A 22,440-nucleotide genomic window follows, 5' to 3' on the forward strand; every position below is an offset into this window, starting at 1 on the left:
GCCTGTTTTGGGACCAGATTTGTTTCGAGGTTTATGAGCAGTTGATGAATTTGTGTCGAGAATGAAGAGGACTTGGACTAAACGGTCGAAGTATACGAATGTTAGATGCAAACTTTCGTATTTTGATCGGAAAGATCGAATATTTCTGAAGATTTTGACTTTCAGAAAGATTTGTCAGAGATGAGTAGAGAGAGAAATCGTCTCTGAGATTGTTTAAATCCCACTAGAGTCTGGAGATGATAGGCGATCTTGCCTACAGACTTGTTTTGTTCCGTCTCTTTCTAGTTTTCACATGGTGATTTCCGTCTTTTGTTGCGGATTATCTCCAAATCCGTGTTGCTGATTACCCAATTACCAGAAGTTCTTATGTTCTTTATTTTTTGAGATCGGAATTTGACAAGTTACCAAAGTGCCTGAGACGATTGATTCAAAGTATGACCGAACAGAGAAGCAGCTCCGAAACAAACAGAGTCAGTTTGTGCTAGTACAGTTGAGCCGTTACGGTTTTGAAGAAGAGATTTAGGAAATAGAGTCCGATTTGAGACAGCGGTTTATGGACTTATTCTAAGAGATGAATTCTTTTCCAGCTTTGGATATTATCCCTTTTTCTTTTTGAGATTGAACCGTATCTGATTTCGAGGACGAAATCTATTCTTAGAGGGGGAGAATTGTAACGCCCCAAATTTATCTTAATTGAGTTATTTGAGATAATCAGAGTTTGCAGAATTCAAGAGCCGACTTATTATTGATCAGGGTCTATTTTGCAATTTTCAGAAATTTCAGAGACTAAAACTCAAATATGGAGTTTGTTAGATATTTATAGCTTGGTTTGACTTCTTCTTCACTCCTCCTCCTCCCTCATCTCGCCTCCTCCACCATTGAAGACGCCCCATTGCACTTTCAAGCTTTCAGATTTCAGTTTCCGGTCGATCCGTCCGTTATAAATTATTTCTGAAGGCAGATTAGCGATCACAACAGCGAGAGCTTCGTTCTATCGTAAGTTTTTCTTCGATCATCTAGACTTATATTTTCGGATGTTGTTAGAATCTATTCAGTTTTGGTTATGTTGTTCTTGAACGAGTTCTTATCGTTTATTCTCAGTCGATTTTGAAATAGTGCGTCGTTCGGAATTGTTATGATTTTTGGAAGCCTAATTCGAAAATGGAGATTTTGAGATGTGTTCGATTCGTTTTTTTTGTTGTTGTTTTAGCATTGATTTGAGTTGTTTGCAATGCAGTACTGCTGTCTGCGTTTCCGGTTTGTTCAGTTTATAGCCGTTATGCCGCCGGTTTGAGTTTTGAGATTTTGAACCGTTTGAATCGTAGAACTTTGGAAAATGGGTTGTTCGTCGTTGTTAATCATCTTTTGCCTATGTACAGATTCGTTTGAAGTTGTCGAGCTAGAGTTAGCAGCGGTCGATTGTCGAAGAGTTGGACGAAGAACGGTAAAGAGATTACCTTGAGCCGTTCTTTTTGTTAGGTTGTATAGTTATGATATAACCTTTTATTGTAGCTTATCCAGAGTTGGAGCTATTCGTATCGAAAGGTACAAGAAGACATCGTTTTAGCGGGATAGCATACTCAATACAGTTGGTTCTTGAGTTTCTCTTAAATCACATACTTGCATCAATACTTGTTCTAGAATGGGGAACTTGTATTTTGTGTTTGAACTCTTGTTATTATTGAATTATGGTTTAATGCATTTTGTTTTCTTTATGCATTCATCTTGAGCCAAAATCCTTGATTTCAACGGGCAGAACGACCCTTTTATGTTAGACGTTTTGGGGGCTTTAAGCGAGTGGCCTAGGCGTAGAGGTTCGCCTAGTGTCAGCCTACTCCTTATAGTCGCACCTCGGGATTCCAAAAGCAGAGCAGCAATTCCTTGATTATCAGAGTAAATATCCATGTTTTAAAGACATACATTTCATTCGTATTGACATTGAATATGTTGTTGTCTTGAAAACATGTTGTTGTATTTTACTTGTATTGCATGTTATGTTGCTTTTACTGGGAATATCATTCTCACCTGAGTTATCCGGCTGTTGCTTTGTGTTGTATGTGTACATGGAAATAGGTGGGGCATGATCAAGTCAGAGGAGACTTGATTAGCTTCGAGGTCAAGGAATAGAAGTGAGACTCGGTTTAGAAGTCGAATCAGCATGCCAATCTAGTTTATATTTCGAAGCATGTTTAGAACTTGAACCTGTCTAATGTTTGTAGTATCTAATATTCGAATAACGTGGATTGATTGTTGTATAGTTTATGCAAGCATTGAGGTTTGTATGTTGTTGTTGCATGTTTATTGTACCTCATTATGTATTGAATTAACTTTTGGAGTTCATTTGGTATGTTGAATTTCTGGAATTTCTGGTTCAGAGCTGACCGCTTGATCGGTAGAGTTTAACCGATCGAGCGAGGCAGCTGCAGTCTGTTCTTTGTTTCTGTAAAAGCTCGCGCACTCGATTGGTTGAACCTTATTGATCGAGCGGAGCTGAATTTTACTTCCGGGCAGAAAGTTTTTAAAACTTGCTCGCTCAATCGGTGGAGTTCTACCGATCGAGCGAGCCACTGTTCATTTAAAAAAAATTATTGCTTTTAATCTTGGATCTTGTATGCTTAATTATTGTTTATTCCGAGATTAGATGATTAGAAGTGAAGTCTCACATATATCTTCTTCAAGTCAATAAAATTCTATTCACAAGCTTCGGTCCGGATAAAAGGTGCGTTCTTGTGAGTCAGCTGGGTAATAGGCTTGGCAATAGATGAGAATCCCTCGATGAATCGGCGATAATAACCAGCTAAACCCATAAAGCTTTGGATCTCAGGCAGTGATGTCGGTCTTAGCCAGTTCATAACCGCTTCGATCTTACTGGGATTGACAGAAATCCCATCTCTAGAAATAAAATGACTGAGAATGACAACTCGGTCCAACTAGGACTCACACTTAGACAACTTGGCAAACAACTGTTCGGCTCGTAGAATATGAAAGACGATCCTCAAATGCTCTGCATGGTCAGTACGGTTCTTCGAATAGATAAGAATATCATCGATGAAGATAATAACAAACTCATCCAAATAACGCTGAAATATACGGTTCATCAAACCCATAAATACTGTTGGAGCATTAGTCAAACCCGAACGACATGACTATAAACTCAAAATGGCCATACCTCGTTCTAAACGCATTCTTAGGAACATCCTCATCACGAACCCTCAGCTGATGATATCCGAACCTCAGATCTATCTTCGAATATACACAAGAACCCTGCAATTGATCAAAGAGGTCATCTATTCTAGGCAAAGGGTACTTGTTCTTTACCGTCGCTTGGTTCAATTGGCGGTAGTCAATACAGAGTCGCATCGAACCATCTTTCTTCTACACGAAAAGAACAGGAGCGCCCCAAGGAAAAACAATAGGTCGGATGTAACCCTTGGCAATCAATTCTTCGAGCTGTTCCTTCAGTTCTTTCAGTTCGATTGGTGCCATTCGACAAGGAGCTTTCGATATGGGTTGAGTACTTGATACTAAATCAATGCTGAATTCGATCTCACGAATAGGCGGCAATCCAGGAATCTTATCCAGAAAGACGTCAGCAAATTCTCTAACCACTAGTATATCAACCAATTCGGGGATAGATTTCAGTACGTCAACTGCATAAACCAAGAACCCCTCTGCACCTCTCTGTAACAAACGAGTCATCGATAACTCAGATATCAAAGGAATTCTAGATCGAGAACCTTTATCGAAGAATTTCCACTCGTCTGTCATTTCAGGTTTGAATCTGACAACCTTCTGAAAACAATCTACGATTACCCTGTACTTCGTTAAAGCATCTATACCAACAATACAGTCAAAATATGAAAGCCCAAGTACAATACAATTGAATTCTATCAAATTTTCCTCAAATCAAAGTTCACAGTTCCTGACTAATCTGACAGAAACAATTCCTCAACCCAAAGGTGAAGTAACAGATACTACAGTAGGCAAAGGCTCAGTAGGAAAATCATGCATCAACACAATTTTTTCAGAGATAAAGGAATGAGAAACACCTGTATCTATCAATACATGAGCAGAATAACCAGAAATGGAACAGTTACCTGCGATAACATCATCGGGTGCAATCTGAGCCTGATCCTCGGTCAAAGCAAAAACTCGTGCTTGAGGCCTTGGAGGCTGATTCTCATTCTGATTACCTCTCCGTCGATTCTGCTGCTGAGGTTGGAAATAGTGAATGGCAGAAGCTTGCCTCTTGGGATGAGCTATCGGTCTAGAGGAATTCCCACTCTAAGCTTGGTTAGAACCCTTCTGAGGACACACTCTGGCATAATGTCCTGTCTGATAACAGCTATTGCAGCTACCTATTATTCCTCGGCACTTATCACTAGGGTGGCTACCTCCGCACCTGCTGCAAGACATACCTGAATAACCAGCACTTTGGCCAGAGCTAAACTTCCTCGAGCTACTGGAACTCGAAGAATTGCTCCCTGGCTTCTTAAACTGCTTTCCCTTTCCTCTATACTGATCTCTTTGGTTGTTGCTACTGCTTCCACCTTCATATCTCTGGGGTTGGTTCTGATACTGCGACGGTTGGTTCTGATACTAAAACGGTTGGTTCTGAGACTGCTGAGGCACAAACAGAGCTCTTCTCTGTCTCAAAAAACCTTCTTCAGCTCCCTTTTCATGATTAATTGCATCCGCAAAATTATCAGGCCTAACAGTGTTAACGAACGTAAAGATCTTGGGATTCAAGCCATTTATAAACTGGTGGTTTTCGCTTCTTCGTTTTCGGCAATATGCGGTGCAAAACGCAACTGGCTATCGAATTTGGCAACATAATCCTCAATTTTTAAGTTCCCTTGCCTCAGAGTATCAAACTCGGCTCCCTTATCCTTTCGGTACGAAACTGGGAAAAACAGCTTATAAAACTCAGTTTTGAACAAGTTCCAAGTAATAGTCGTACCTCGATTTTCAATGGCTCTCTTCGTCGTGATCCACCAGTTCTTAGCAAAACCATGCAACTGATGAATGACTAACCTGGTTCGATGGTCATCTGAATAATCAAGGGAATCGAACAACTGATCAATGTCGTCCAACCAGCTCTCACAGTCGACCGGATTTTCAGAACCCTTCAAAGTCGGCGGCTTAAAAGATTGGAACCTCTTCAGTAAGGTTTCCATAGGAGTTGTTGTGGCATCCATCTGATCAGTTTCGGTACTAGCCTGTTTGTACGGAGGAGTAACCGACGGTGGTTTTCTGTTAATAACTCGACGAGGACCCATCTGATAATCAAAGGTTAAGACACAAGATATCTCAATCTGTGCAATTCGGTGCCCTTCAACCTCTCAGAGTTTTGGATACAAGTTGATAACAAAAACAGTTATATCTAAAGTAGTTCATGCTTTATAAATTAAATCACATAATCAAGTAATTAAAATAATTCTCAAATAATAAATCATGCTCGCATGGAATTCGAATAATCAAATAAGGAGTTCAATCACATGCGAGAATTCAAGTCAAGCATACTCGATCTACCCTGTTCACTTCTAAAAGTCCAAGAAACTTATCGCTCTGATTACACTTAATGTGAGACCTTGATTCTAATCATCTAATCAAGAATTAATCATATCGATAATCAATCAAGAACCAAGAAATAAGGCAATAAAAAAAAATTTATTTTCCAAGTGGACAGTGCCTCGCTCGATCGGTAAAACTCAACCGATCGAGCGGGCAAGTTCTGCCCTGTTTCTGCCGCCTCAAGGACCAGCTCGCTCGATCGGTGAAACTCAACCGATCGAGCGGGCAAGCTAAAAAAAACAGAAAAAGGCTAAGACACACTCGCTCGATCGGTCAAACTTTACCGATCGAGCGAGGGAAACTCTGAATCAAATCCCAAAATTGAATTCACCAAACTCAACTTCGTAAATCCATTCAATACATAATGAGGTACAAAATACATGCAACAACAGCATAAAAACCTCAATACTCACATAAACAATACAACATAATCAACAAGTTTGAGTTCTAAACATTCTCTCAAAACATAAACTAGATTGGCATGCTTTCAACTTCTAAAAACCAAAGTCCCACTTCTATTCCTCAATCTCGATCTATCCATGTTGTCTCTGAATCAATCCTTCCCCACCTGTCGCCAAGTACAGATACAAAACAAAGCAACATCCGGATAACTCCGGTGAGAATAAATCCCAGTAAAAGCAACAGGACATACAATATCAAATAGCATATCAATATCATGATATGACATACATAAGATTCAATAATGCTAAAGTTGAGATGCATGTCTTTAAAGATTCGGGATTATCAAAATCAGATAATCAAAAAGAAATTCGTTCGTTTGGTTGGGATCCCGAGGCCAAGATCTCATGACTGACCACCGACTCTCCCGATCGAGGTGGGGTCACTTATCTCTATCCTCTAGACTTTGAACAACATATAAAGAGTCTTCTGAACTCTGGGCGAAATCCACAACCCAGTCCACTCAGTTATAGTCCCCAAAATGTCTAATTCGATTCAGGCGGTTCTGCCCTTTCAAAACAAAGGTAAATTCTCAATATGAATGCAATACAGTTCTATATGAATTCAACTAAATTCAGGTATTCACATAAGATCACATAGTCAAACAAAACTCATTCAAGATCAAATAACATGCAATATGTGATTTAAGGGAAACTCGAGCTTCGAAATCATTCTCGAGTGTTCTTTCCCATTCAATCGATGTTAGCTTATAACTTATTCGCTTCGAAGGTACTCCAAATCTGTAATTCAATATCAAGGAAAATTCAATAACCAATTCAAACTCGTTCAATCAAACTAGGTAAAACTCATTACCAATCCTCGTCAATTTGCTATCGATTCAAACTCTAAAACTCTGAGCCCTATGGCATTCACACAAGTATGAAAGAAGAAGAATAGAACATCAATATCCACAATTAACTCAATCAAATACGGCTCAAACATTCAAACCAAACGATATTCCAAAACTCAAACCGGCGGCATAACGGCTATAAACGGACAACCGGAAAATCACAATCTCAGAAATTCAATCAAATACAATTCATACTTCATCCATTCATCAAAATCTCATCGATTCCAAATCCCAATCATAAATCTCAAAACCAAAATTTTCGAAATAAGCTTCCAAAAACCATAACAATTCCGAACGATGCTCTATCTCAAAACCGACTGAGAATAAACGATAAGAACTAGTTCAAGAACATCATAACCGAAACTCATTCGATTCTAAAAAAATCCTAAAATTGAAGTATAACTGATCGTAGAAATACTTACAATAGAACGAAGCTCTCGCTTTCGGGATCGCGAATCTGCCTTCGAAAATAAATTCTAACGGACGGATCGACCGAAAAATGAAATCACAAAGCTTGAAGAAATCATTTCCAAGCTTCCATGGAGGGAGGCGATATGGAGGTGATGATAGAGTGAAAGACCAAGTCAAACAAGCTATAATTATCTAACAAACTATAATTTTGCATTTTAGTCCCTGAAATTTCCAAAAATTGCAAAATAGTCCCTGATCAAAATCAAATCGATCCTCGAATTCTATAATCTCTGATTATCTCAAATAAACTCAATTAAAATAAATTTGGGGTGTTACAATTAGCAACTTAATATTGTAAAATGAGACCGGACTACTACATTCTCCCCGTACTTAAGATATTTCATCCTCGAACAATCTTAAGTATTGAATGCAGTTATCACTGAATAAGCATCTTTTATTCAAACTGATTCATTTTACAAGATACTACTGAAATACAAAATTTCCAAGAAACTCTGGATAATCTGAACGCATACTGTTCTCATGTTCCCAAATGGCTTCTTCAGTACCTTGACACAGCCACTAAATTAGAACAAGAGAAATAATCCTTTGTTGCGTGAACTATATCTCATGTCATTGTCCAATAATTCAATTAGACCAATAAAATCTAGAGATATCTCTTTGGTAAATCAACTGTACCAATCCTTGGTTGAATTAATTCTGGTCCTATCACTTGTATTTCCACCACTTTTTCTCAGAACAGTGGAGTATGAAATCATTGTCCATACAATGTCTCGAATGGTGTTACACCATTACTGTTGTACGCGAAATCAAGCAGTGACAATTAATCTTGCCATGCTGAACCAAAGTCCAAAGAACACGCTTGCAACACGTCTTCAAGAGTACTAATCATGTGTTCTGACTGCCCGCAGCCTCTGGTGATAAGCTGTACTCAATATAAGAGTAGTACCCATAGCACGCTGAAACTCCCCCAAAACCTTGAAGTAATCTTGGGGTCTCGATTGCTGACAATGCTCACAGGCACTCCGTGCAATCGAACAATTTCTTGGATGTAATAACATGTCATCCTATCAAACTGTAGTCCCGATTATAAGGAATGAAATGTGTGAACTTGGTGATTCGGTCCACCACAACCCAGATAGCATCACAATTCCTCGAGGTCACCCGTAAATGGGTCACAAAGTCCATCGTGATCAACTCCCATTTCCACTCAGGAATAGGTAAACTGTGAAGTAATACTCCAGGTTGTCGGTGCTCTGTCTTGACCTACTGACACACCAAACATCTAGAGACATACTGATACACACTTCTCTTCATTCCTTTCCACCAGAACCTTGTGCGCAGATCCTTGTATACCAAAAGGATTCTCATACTTAATGACTAACACTTGTCAAAACACTTGTGACAACTTCGTTGTCCACAATTTCTGATTTTCGGAACCCTTCAGGTTCTTTTCTTGGAAATATCACTATTTATTCTGTTGACTGAAAAGTCTATTAGCACAATCCCTAGTACTAATATAAGGACATCTATCTCATAACTTGAGATAACACATGAAAATGAGAATACTGATTATCCTGTCACGGATAATAATTCCTTGCTGAATTCTGACTTGCACCACTAGATGAACAAAACTATTTCATCTCTCTTTAGCAAAGTCCTTAAATCAAAAAGATCTAGCTAACCCCTGACTCAATCTCATCGAATCAGATACATCAATTTCCTAACTCATCCAATAGACATCCCGAAAAATCAGTGACAACAATCCTGCTAGACCTGGTAACTTAGATCTCAGCTGCTGTCATTTTTTCATGTCTAAACACTTGATGTTATCCTGTTATTACCCATTAAAATTCAAATACTTCCTAGATCAATTTTTGACAATATAATCCCAAAATTATTGCACCGAGAACTGAATATGTGAGTACTGCACCCATCCTATTAGTTCCTTATCATCAAGTGATGAAAAAATTTTCAATTGTTCCTTCTACAAGAACATTTTCCTCCCCATTACGAGGTTACAACATCTGTATCTACTACATATAATTTTAGAAGTAAAACATCTTATGAACTCTCCTTAAACTTAAGGAAATGCAAAAAACTGAACTAGAATGCTTCTTGGAAAAAACTATGTCCATCTCTGACTGCCTCAGACAAATAGTCACTGGGTACTAAACTAGCATCAGTTTAACTGACCATTTCAAAGCAGATATGAACACCTAATTGCACAAATTTCACTTATCCAAGTGAATTCTTAGACTGACAAATACATACTATAACTTAGCAGGATAATGACATCTGTTAATTATTAACTAGAACAATCATCTGATAGATCTCAATCTCTTTTGATGTAAAATGTTCCTAGCCAGGAAACACTTATCCATCACAGTTCTTATCAACCAATAAGATCAAATATCTTTTCAAAGTTATGAAACTGACACCAAATTATACTTTAACGTAACTGTTGCAATGATCTCTAGACTGAGTAAATTTTCCCATAACCCTCTGAAGTATATAAGACTTCAGAATATCATTGGAAATATACTCCCCCATGTCTAGCCTTGATCACAGTTCACATCTCTCCATATAAGTCATCGCGATGTTCTGATGTAAACTTGTATTTACTTGACAATCCAACAATCAAATTCCAGTTCTTATAGAGAAACCTATCTAAGTAAATCCATTACTTAGAATCTCAATTATCATGATGATCATATTCCTGATCATTAATTACTTTTCTGATAAAATCAGATAATACTGGTAAAACCTCTTGGTTCTTCCCCAGTATCACGTGTGAGAGCTATCCGTCCAAAATATTCACTTGTCAAGGAATTCTTCCAAAACTATTCTATCCATAGAAACTAAAATATGTATCTCTGATGAAGTTAGACGATAACTAATCACATTCCTTGGAACTAACCCAACACCAAGAATAATTCCAGAAGATTCAAATAAATCCTGAATATTCTCCTGATAGTTACACTCATTGCTATGACTGTACATGCAACGAGACTGAGGTAAGTCTTCCTAAAATGCCAAATTGGAACAAAAGAATCCTTCCAGAGTACACCGGCATAAGGTCGCACTTACTATACCATCTCGGAACCCGACATTCATCAGTAATCCTGTCATAACTCATCCCTGAGTCTCTGTTACTATGAAAAATTCCTATCTGGACCAAAATCATTGGTCAAGTAAAAACTCTCTGCAGAGGCACAACTCAAATCCCGAGTTTGCAAACATCTGATCATTAAATCTTATTGAATATCGTTTCAACTAAACTCTTGGATTAAATCTCGAAATCACAAATCAAGATCGAAACTTATCTACTCAGAACAATTACTTATCAAGAAAAATCCATTCCAAGACTATTCTGACAACGGGACATCTGTATCCTTAACAAAAGATAACTAAATCCTTGATACCACACTTGGTATCTATCCAATTCAAAGCTATACCTTGTTGTGACTGTTGCTGTAAGGCCCGGGATTATTTAGTTTTAATCCAAGAATATTTAATTTGGGAATATTTTAAGTTTAGAATTAAAATCTAATATTCTTAAATTAATTAGGATTGAAATTGAATTAAATCGCTTTTTCGGGGACCGAATTGCAAATAGCCAAAATTTCAAAGACTAAAGTGCAATTTGGCTATATATATATATATATCTTCATTTCCACTTGATTTATAACATTCACACGTGCAAACATATCAGAATAAGGTAAGGAGAGGAACATCAAGGTGGAAGACGCCATTTTCAACCTTTTCCAGCTCGGATATCTTTTGATCCGGCCATCAGAAATTCAAAATAAATATATATGCGATCACCGCTCCAAGAGCTACGCTCTGGTACAAATTTTATTGAGTTTTCTCATATTTTTTTTTTATGTTGAAGATGGGTTTTTATTATTCTTGGATATATACGTATATGATCTAGTAACAAATATGTATTCGAAGACGGATCGGTAAAAGACTGTCGTTCGGAATTGATATGAATTGTTGAAGCTAAATTCAAAATCTTTATATTTGAATTGTGCTGAACGTGTATGTATAGAGCTGATGTGTTGAAGAATATGTTGTGAATGGCTTGATATATTGATTTGGATATCGTTTCGCTTATCGATTTTTAGCCGTTACGCTGCCGATTTCAGAATTGCTACACTTTTGAACTCATTGAATTAGCTAAGCTTATATTGAGTTGTTAGCTGAATTTTTAGCTGATTAATACTTCATTTCAGCCTTGTATTGAAGTTGTCGAGCACGGGAAATCCGGAATTGAATCGTCAAAGAGTTGAAGAAGGTTTGAAGTCTGAACCTTTGCTATGCTTTGGAGCAGAATTTGATAGGTGTTATTGATATACTCTTTTCAGATTTGAAGTAATTTAAGACTCGACATTGAAAGGTATAAATGACATCATATCCAGATGGGATAGAACACTCGAGATAGACATGATTCTCGGGTATTCCATTTTCAATCACATACTTGTTTTCTTATGTGTCTTTATGTGACTTTGATGAGTTTGTTGCTTTGCTTGCTTATTTGATTAGATGTTCAAGATTTTTTATAGTATTTAATGCATACAAATTATGTTGTATTCATCTTGAACTCCAGCCTGAAAAGCACAGAGGGCTGAAAGGCCTAGAGTGCAGATTACTTTTGGAGGGCTATAATTGAGTGGCATGGAATGCAGATTTACTTTCAGAGCTAGATGACTCACTATAGTTTCACCAAAGTTAGGGGAAATAAGATTCTTGGCGTCACCTTAATTGGGTGAGTTGGTGATTGGTTGAGAATTTTATTCCTCGAGATCCCAAGAACCAAGATTCTATTGTTATCAGATTTGATAACCTTCTTTTGAAACATGCATTGCTTTCATGTTTATTATCGTGCATGTTATGTTATTTATATTGGTAATTGTATTTCTCACCGGAGTTATCCGGCTACTGCTGTGTTTTGTATGTGTGCATGGAAATAGGTGGGGCAGGAGCTGGACAGAGAGGTCGTGAATAGCTCAAGATAGAAAGATTAGCACTTGGTGACTTCGGGCTATGATTAGAGTTGTTGTCAAACTTTGTATTGCTTTTAGTTGGAACTTCCTTTGTAGATGAATAAACCTTGTAGAACATTTGATTATGTTTGTATTTAGCATGTGTATATGTTTGGTACCAACTTTGGAAAGATTAAGGTATCACCCAAAGGTGAAGAAATAGAAACAACAATAGACAATGGCTCAGACGATAAAGAATGCATCATAACAAATTTTTCAGATATGAATGTATGTGATGCACCTGTATCTATCAAAACATAGGCAGGATAACCAAAGATAAAGCAGTTACCTGCTATAACATCATCAGGTGCTGCCTGAGCCTGTTCCTCCGTCAATGCAAACACTCATGCCTGTTGTCTAGGAGGTTGAGTCGCAGTCTGGCTTCCTCCTGCTCTGGTCTGTTGCTGAGGCTGAAATGAATGCACTGATTGCCTTTCTATCTGAGGTGCTGGTCAAGAAGAACTTTCACCAATAGCTCGTTGAGAACATATCTTGGCATAGTGACCTGGTTGATGACAAATATTACAATTCCCTAACACTCCTCTACACTGATCAATAGCATGTCGTCCACCACACTTACCACAAAATACTCCTGACTCACCAGTTCTTTGCCCCGTACCAAACTGTCTCTGTCCACTAGAACTAGAAGAACTACTGCCTGCCTTCTTAAACTATTTAACTTTAGGCCTGAATCTAGAATCCTTTCTGCCACTGCTTCCACCCTCAAATCTGGGAGATGGTTGCTGAAATTGTGGCGGATTCTGTGGAACTGGTGTTAATACAAGCTGTGGAGATGGCTGTGGAAGAAATGGTGCTCCTCTTTGTCGCAATAAACCTACTTCGGCACCCTTAGCTTTATTCAAGGCATCAGCAAAGGTATTAGGTCGTCCACTGTTCACCAGAGTAAATACATCTGGATTGAGGCCATTGATAAACTGGTCTGTCATGGCTTCATCAGTCGCTGCTATATGTGGAGCAAACTTTAAAAGACTTGAAAATTTGGCCACATAGTCTTCGATATTCAAGTTGCCTTACCTCAGATTGGCAAATTCCGCACCCTTATCCTTCCTGTAGGAGACTGGAAAGAAACGTTGATAGAATTCAGTTTTAAAGACAGTCGAGGTGATAGTCGTACCTCGATGTTCTAACGCTTTCTTTGTATTAATCCACCAACTTTTGGAAACTTCATGAAGTTGATGTATAACTAATCTGATACGACGGTCATCTGAATAATCAAGTGACTCAAACAACTGTTCAATGTCTTCTAACCAATTTTCACAATCAACTGAATTTTCTGTTCCTTTCAGTTTTGGCGGTTTGAACGATTGCAATCGTTTCAACAGTGTCTCCATCGGAGTAGCAGTAGCATCCATAGAATCAGCAGATGTACTACCCTGTGCATTCTGAGGTTCAGCAACTGGCGGTGGTACTAATGCTGGTTCGGCCTGGGGAACCACTAATGGATGTCTAGTAGCCGGTGCTTTACGGGGATGCATATCTGATTGTAAAACAGATTAGTACATAAACAATATCATATTCAGCAATTTATTCCATCCTTCTCTGATAAGAATTCTCACGCGTTCTCATAAGAATTCAGGTTCTGACTGAGGATAATCTGGAATACAATTGCATATATAGCATGCAGTAGCAATGAAAGCACATAATCATGCAATCCCATAATTATTGCAATATAAAGCATGCTAGCATATACTGCACATAATCAAATATCACATGTAATCTCATGCAATATCAAACAATCAGACAGACTCAATCTACCCGCTCATCAACTTCTATCTGAATCCAGAAACTTATGCTCTGATACCACCTGTTGTGGGGATCTCGGGTGCTAATCAAATCTTATAGGGTGATTAATAACTAAAATAGTTAATATACAATACCGGACAATTGGCGACACAACCTCGTCGCAAAAAGAAACAACAAATTTTTTTTTTTAACTAAGGGGGCTCGCTCGAGCGAGCCTCACTCTCGCTCGAGCGAGAACCTCTCGGGTCTAGGACCCCCTTGGCTCGCTCGAGCGAGCTGGGTTTTGCCCGAACTGCAGAACTCTGATCTTTTGCTGTCCAATGGAGGTTTTTGATGCATAACTTCTTCCAACTAAACCATATATGTACAAGAGAAGATGATAACATCAAAAACACAACCCAACATGTATATATAATCTTTGACAAGCTACAAAATAATAGACATGCTATCTCACAAACATAATATGAAAGCTAACAAGTACTTGACAACAACATACAAAGTTCTTGTATCATTTCTAACATATTTAACCAACTCAAAGTACAAGTTGTTCTGCTAAAACCCGAGTCCTCACATGCTAAGACTCTCTCTCTCAAGCTATCCCTGTCGCTTCTGACCAACTCCTGCCCCACCTATTGCCATGCACACATACAAAACAAAGCAATAGTCGGATACCTCTAGTGAGAATAAAATCCCAGTATAAACAACATAAAGTGCAAGATAATAAACGTGTATGCAATGCATATGTCAAAAGAGGCTATCATTCTGATATCAATAGGATATTGGTTCTTGGGATCCCGAGGAAATAACATCTTCAACGAACACCAACTCACCCAATCGAGGTGAAGTCAAATACTTTATTTTCTCTGACTTTGGTGCAACTATAGCGAGTCTTCTGGCTCTGTAAGTAAGTCTACATTACGTGCCACTCAACTACAGTCCTCCAATCATCATATGCACTCTAGGCTTTTCAACCCTCTATGCTTGTCAGGCTGGAGTTCAAGATGAATGAAACATAATATGTATAAATTAAAGACTATAAGCTATCTTGAACATATAAGCACATAAGCACACAAAGCATCAAAGTCATCTAAATCACATAGAATACAAACTCAAACAAGTATGTGATTAACAAGGGATACTCGAAAATAATAGCTATTTCGAGTGTTCTATCCCATCTGGATTAGCTGTCATTTATACCTTTCAATGTTGAGTCTGACAATGCTTCAAGTATGAAAACACAAGATCAAAACTGCATATCAAAATCTGTTTGAAATCGTTGCAATTCAAGCAATCAAACTACTTCAAACCTCAAGTTTTTCTATTCCGATTTGAACGTTGAATTCCCGAGTTCGACCACTTCAAAACAAATCTGAAAATAAAGTATCATAAGATCAAAGATCAACTAAAAACTCCATCTAGACATAGCTACTTCAATAGGCTTGAAAGTGTAGCAATTCTGAATTCGACGGCGTAACGACTAAAAATCGGCAACCGAATCAATATCACAATCAATATATCAAGCCCTTCTCAACATAATTCTCAACATATCATCACAATAACATAAAAATCAGTATCATTCAGACATGGTAGTGTTTGAATTGTTCTTTCCAAATTCATATAAAATTCGAACGACAGTCTTTTTCCGAACCGTCTGCTAATACATAATCGGTACAGCTCATATATGCATATATCTTAAAATCATGAAATTCCATCTTCAACATAAAAATAAAGTCTGAGAAAAATGAATGAAACTTGTACCAAAACGTAGCTCTCGGAGTGGTGATCGCAGATATATATTTATCTCGAATTTCTGACAATCGGATCACAAGATATCGAAGCTTTTGCGGCTGAAAAATCTAAAAATGGCGTTTAGAGGTGGAATTATAAGTTCTCTGCCTTTTCCTTCTGCTCTTCACGTGAGAATGGCTGAATATAATTGTAAGTTGAGATAAATATTAGCCAAATTACAGTTTAGTCCCTGAACTTTTGGCTATTTGTAATTCAGTCCCCAGAAAAGCGATTTAATTCAATTTCAATCCTTATTCATTTAAGAATATTAGAATTTAATTCTAAACTCTAAATATTCCCAAATTAAATATTCTCGGATTAAAATTAAATAATCTCGGGTCTTACAGCTTGCTTATTTGATTAGATTTTCAAGATGTTTTATATTCTTTAATGCATAAAGATTATGTTGCATTCATCTTGAACTCCACCCTGAAAAACACAGAGGGCTGAAAGGCCTAGAGTGCAGATGAAGTTTGGAGGGCTATAGTTGAGTGGCACGGAATGTAGATTTACTTTCAGAGCTAGATGACTCACTATAGTTGAACCAAAGTCAAAGGAAATAAGATTCTTGTCGTCACCTCGATTGGGTGAGTTGGTGATTGGTTGAGAATTTTATTCCCTGGGATCCCAAGAACCAAGATTCTATTATTATCAGATTTGATAGCCTTCTTTTGAAACATGCATTGCATTCATGTTTATTATCGTGCATGTTATGTTATTTATACTGGGAATTGTATTTCTCACCGGAGTTATTCGGCTATTGCTGTGTTTTGTATGTGTACATGGAAATAGGTGGGGCAGGAGCTGGACAGAGAGGTCGTGAATAGCTTAAGATAGAAATATTAGCACGTGGTGACTTCAGGCTATGATTAAAGTTGCTGTCAAACTTTGTATTTCTTTTAGTTAGAACTTCCTTTGTAGATGAATAAACCTTGTAGAATACTTGATTATGTTTGTATCTAGCATGTGTATATGTTTGGTACCAACTTTGGAAAGATTGAGGTAGCAATACATGGTTAGTTTGTGTTTTTGATGTGTTCTACCTTTGTACATCATATTTGGAATTTATAGATGCATTCACATCAACAAAACAAGAAAGATCAGCATCAAAGCAGAAATTCAGCAGGCCAGGCAGAGCTCAGCTCGCTCGAGCGCAGCCTGGACTCTCTCGAGCGAGCCAAGGGGGTCCTAGACCCGAGTGGTGCTCGCTCGAGCGCACCCTAGGCTCGCTCGAGCGAGCCACTCTCTTAAAAATAAAAATAAAAAAATTTTGTTTCAATTATTTCATGATTGGTTGTTGATTATGAGTTAACTATAATTTCCCCTTAAGATGATATTAGCACCCAAGGTCCCCACAGTTGCCAAATACCTAGACTGAGAAACCTTCCCTATATAGTCACTGGAGCACAAAGGCCTCCAAATATCCTCTGAAGTATGAAAACTTCCAGAGCGATTCTGACTAAGGGTCGCGCCTCCTCACGTCTAGTCCCGATCATAGTTCATAACTCTTGGTATTACTTGTCCTGAAATCCTGATGAAAATTCATCATCACAAAGCAACAACCTAAAGATGTCAAAACAAACAACTTTTCTAAGGAAAACACGCCTAGAACAAAATTCATGCCCCCTGATGAATCACATCATCCCTGGCAAATACTTGGCTTACTAGAATATTTTAGGTAAAACATCTAGAACTATTCCTCTAAAACATACAAAATCTAAAATGATCAATATTTTATTTAATAAAACCAAGATAATCTCAAAGATTACAACACTTGAACCACCAATTCAGGTTCTAATACAATATTTATTACAATCACATGTAATATATAACTTAATCAAATGAGTACACTGAAAGATGTACAATACAATAATAATTGAGTACATCAAATACAGAAATCTTTAATACATCTGATTACAACTGAAATACTATTTACAGCAAAATACAGTATTAAAACTCCTATGGAAGTCTTTCATTTCATCTACTGATCTTCAACATGAAGTTTCATGTCTGCCACTCATGTCAGCAGACCTTCTACCTCGCAAGATCTAAAAGAATAAAATCTTGCTAATCTACCAGATCATTCCAATATTGTTGGGTTCCTTATCTGGTAGATGAGACAAGATTTTCCCGTCAATCTCTCCTACTAGTGGAGAGTTTTACATGTCACACATTCCTTTCAACTCGGAGAAGTTCCTGGCGTTGAAAAATGGATCTTCTCTTCCAGCTCCATCCTGTTAGGATCCACATAATACAAAAATATGATGCCGACCTTGGCAATGAAAATCTTGGAAAAGCCTAGATATCCTGTTATTCCAATTTCTGATAATGCTATTGTTATTGAATCCAACTTGTAATCCTACAAAGGATAACCCAAAATCAATAGTATGTCCCAAAGAATCTTATTGCATGCTCTGATACCATAAATGTAGTGACCCGCGCCATGATCACCTACTAATCAGAGACTTAATCATGCAATTAAACATAAATAATCTTAATCAGAGTAACTGCGGAATATTAAAATAAAAATAATACCAGGTAAGCAAAACCTAGTAGTCAACCCTGCTATCCAACCTTGGTCACCACCTAACCTCCCTATCCCCAGGAGAACTACCCGCAACTGCCCCATGGAATAGAGAATCCAGCCAACAGAAAATAACCGAAAGTGAGCCTAACACACTCAGTATGAGAGTATGAGTATACACTATATATACGTGCATGTATGCATGTGTACTGGGTAACAAGACACTCAGGTCAAGAAACAAACTCATAGACTGGGCCCAGGGTACATAGCACGCTGCGCCGTTGCATCAGGAGGTGGCTCCTATACCCAGTGGATAATGGTGACCTGATACTATTACATGTGTCCAACCATCATGGTGACGTGACACAAGACTTATGTTTCCAACCACTCAAAACAATCAAAACTTATCAAAAACCCACGCACACAAAAAATACTCCGAAGTGTGTGTTTTTTCCCCAAAAACCCAGCTCGCTCGAGCGGAAGGAATCCACGCTCGAGCGAGAAACACTCTGAACCGCACATTCCTTTGAGCTCGCTCGAGCGGACAAGACTCGCGCTCGAGCGAGAAATGCTCTGCCCAAAACTTTTATGGAGCTCACTCGAGTGGACGAATGCGGCGCTTGGGTGAGACATCTTTCGTCCCGAAAATATTTTCTTCACTCCTTTTGACTTCTAACACTTCAATGACACATAGGCAACTCCCAAATTGATCTTCAAGTGCTCCAACTCCATCTTGATAATTAATCATCAATATTTGAAGTGCCTTATTGAATTTGTTAGCTCGGCTCCTTGTTATTGGTCCACGTGGAAACTCCAATGGATCTCGAACTCTCCTTGCCACTGGATCCACATGCGAGCTATCTGATAGGAGTCATTTTTGTGCGTTATTTTTGCTTGTTTTGTGTTTGTTTTGCATTAGTTTCGTTTTCGTTGTGTCTATTTTTACCATTCTTGTTTCGTTTATTGTTTTAAAGTTTTTTTGTAGTCACTCCTCTGGTTTATTTATTTTTATTGCAGGAAATCACCAAGAAATGCTGATACTTGGTGAGAAGGTGATGCACAATTGAGGCGGTGAGGATAGCGCAAGAAGAAAAGCACATTTCTAGAAAAAGACAAGGCGCCCGCGCGGCAATTTTCTACCGCGCGGGCGCACTCATCATTTGTAAAATAGTAGCTGGCAGAAAGGCATGGCACCTGCGTGGCAATTTTCTACCGCGCGGGCGCAACCACGAACTTGCGAAACAGGAGTAGCCAAATTTTCAGGCGCCCGCGCGGTAATTTTCTACCGCTTGGGCGCGATGCGCTGACATGAAATTTTATTTTTTTTTAGAGAGTTTATTTCGGGAAGGATTCTTGGGGGACTTTAAATACAATTCTTTCTTTAGTTTTTGAGGGGAGAGAGGGATGCACATCAGGAGGCAGACGGCGGCTGAGCAATTCAAGATTTCTCTTCTCCGTTGGGAGTTTTTCTTTTCTTCTCTTCTGAATTTTTATGTTAAACACTTTTGAGATTGAATTTTTGTAATGAATTCCAGTAGCTAAGTTTTTATTTTTTTGGAATCGAAGGGATCCTAACCCCGAAACACTGTAGTGTGATTGAATCACCGGACGTATTGAGATTTGATTTATGTTTATAATTGATTTTATCATGTTTTTCTTTCTATGTTGATGATTAGCTACCCTTAACATAGATTCGTAAATTGTGAATTGCTATCGAGAGATAGGTTCCTAATTAAGACGAATGATAGAATCCATGGACTTAAAATATGCATAGAGATATGGTATTTAGTACATGTTGATAGCCATAGACCACCAGGTTGAAAGTTTTAGAATTCATAGAACGCAAAGCAATCAATCATGATAAATAATTAAAGAGATTTAATTATTTCACTGATTTGATTAGTTTGACATCACATCGAGAGAGAGTGTCAATGTTACAGGAATTTCTGTCAAATTTATAAGAATAAATTAAATTCCAATCGTCCAGTTCAATTAGGGGAAAGGTGAACCGAAATTCCAACAAAATCATTTTGAATTGGTGTTCTTCAGTCTGAGAATTGATTTTTTGGTTGTGAAATCCACTTTTATTTAGGTTGAGTTCTTAATTAATTTTAAATGTTAGATAATTCCAAAATCAAATTTGAGATACTTTGTGTAGTTGAAAATAAACGAGACAAATTACTATTGTTAGTCCCTGAGGACGATACTCGTACTCAGTACATTTTATTATAACTTGAATCGTGCACTTGCGATTATTATCGACTGGATTTGAGAGATTTTTAAAGAAAATTTAAGTGTTAGCATTCCGTTGATCACTATTCACGATCGCATCATCCTCACCTTCTTGAAAATGATTTGTCCTCAAATCTCGTTCATCTCCTACATCAAACAAAGATAAGTCAGAAACATTAAATGTAGTACTCACTTTATGCTCACCTATCAAATCTAGTTTGTATGCATTGTCATTAATCCGCTCCAAGACTTGAAAATGACCATCTCCTCGAGGTAACAACTTTGAACGCCTCTTCTTCGGAAAACGCTCTTTTCTCAAATGCAGCCACACCCAATCACCTGGTTCAAACACCACCTTCTTTCTTCATTTATTCGCTTGCTTAGTATACTGCAAATTCTTCTTCTCGATATTTTCACGTACTTTCTCATGCAAGCTCCTCACAAATTCAGCTTTTTTCTTCCCATTCATATTGACCCTTTCACTCATAGGTAACGACATCAAATCCAACGCATTCAATGGGTTAATTTGTTTTTGGCGCCGTTGCCAGGGACTAAATAGATTTTAATTTGTTTTATTTGATTTTTCTCTATTACAATTTTAATCACTCATTTCCATCTGTGGATTGCAGCATTCTCTTGCAGTACATGCAACACTCACCTGAGGAACTATTGCCTTTTGATTCAGAAATCGAGAGAACTTTTCATAGGAGAAGAAGGAAACAACAACAACAAGAAATGGAAGAAGAACATGAACAGGAACAACCAGTTTACAGATCCATGATGGATCTTGCCTTGACAAACATTGAAGGTGCTAGACCAAGCATCATCCGGCCAACTGTAGCAGCTAATCACTTTGAGATAAAGCCGGCCATTCTTCAAATGATTCAGAACACACTTAAATTTGGTGGGAGTGTCATTGATGAACCATATGTACACATCACAAATTTTCTGGAAATTTGTGATACATTCAAGATACAGGGAGTTTCTGATGACGCTATTCGGTTGCGTTTATTCCCTTTTTCACTGCGAGACAAGGCGAAAGCATGGCTAACAAATTTACCTGCAGGTTCCATCACAACTTGGGATGATTTGGCGAAGTCTTTCCTCACCAAATACTTTCCACCATCTAAGTCAATGAAGCTGAGAGCTGATATCACAACTTTTTCCCAAGGAGAACAGGAAACGTTTTACGAAGCATGGGAGCGCTACAAGGATCTACTGCGGAGATGTCCACACCACCAATTACCAGAGGGTCTTGTGGTACAAACTTTTTATTATGGTCTTTCTCACTCAAATCGTACCATGTTAGATGCAGCTACAGGTGGAAATATTCTGCGAAAATCGTCAGAGGATGGCTTTGAATTAATCGAGGAAATGGCATCTAGTAGCTATCATCCTCAATCTGAAAGGGGTGCAGCCCGGAAATCTACTGGAATTCATCAAATTGATGCATTCACATCAGTGGCTGCTCAACTTGAAGTCATGAACAAAAGGATTGAGGAACTAAGCGTGGGAAACTCTATGATGCGAGTACAAGAAGTGTGGTGTGAAAAATGTGGTGCAGAGCATTTCACGAAAGACTGTCAAACATTTTCTCAACCGGAGGGAGTTATGGCAAGTCATATGGGAAATCAAAATCGCCCAAGGAATGACCCATTTTCGAATTCATACAATCCAGGGTGTAGACAGCATCCAAATTTTTCGTGGGGTGGACAGAATAGTAAAGCATATGGGAATCAGAACTACAGCAGGTAGCCTCAAGGGGAGAAATC

The 22,440-nt window shown here is 38.1% G+C and overlaps 1 protein-coding gene and 1 non-coding gene across 2 annotated transcripts; one reads left to right on the plus strand and one right to left on the minus strand.

Annotated features, from left to right (window-relative positions):
• Positions 1–21,313: 21,313 nt before the first annotated feature.
• Positions 21,314–22,423, plus strand: LOC140889514 (uncharacterized). Its single transcript, XM_073297230.1, has one exon. The coding sequence runs from the start codon at positions 21,314–21,316 to the stop codon at positions 22,421–22,423; it is 1,110 nt and encodes a 369-aa protein (XP_073153331.1).
• Positions 21,806–21,912, minus strand: LOC140894120 (small nucleolar RNA R71). The gene has a single exon (XR_012153669.1). It is a non-coding gene; the product is annotated as a small nucleolar RNA R71 (small nucleolar RNA).
• Positions 22,424–22,440: the final 17 nt, after the last annotated feature.

Source organism: Henckelia pumila, chromosome 3 (genome assembly GCF_033568475.1).
Source record: "Henckelia pumila isolate YLH828 chromosome 3, ASM3356847v2, whole genome shotgun sequence".
In the NCBI taxonomy this organism is placed as follows: domain Eukaryota; kingdom Viridiplantae; phylum Streptophyta; class Magnoliopsida; order Lamiales; family Gesneriaceae; genus Henckelia; species Henckelia pumila.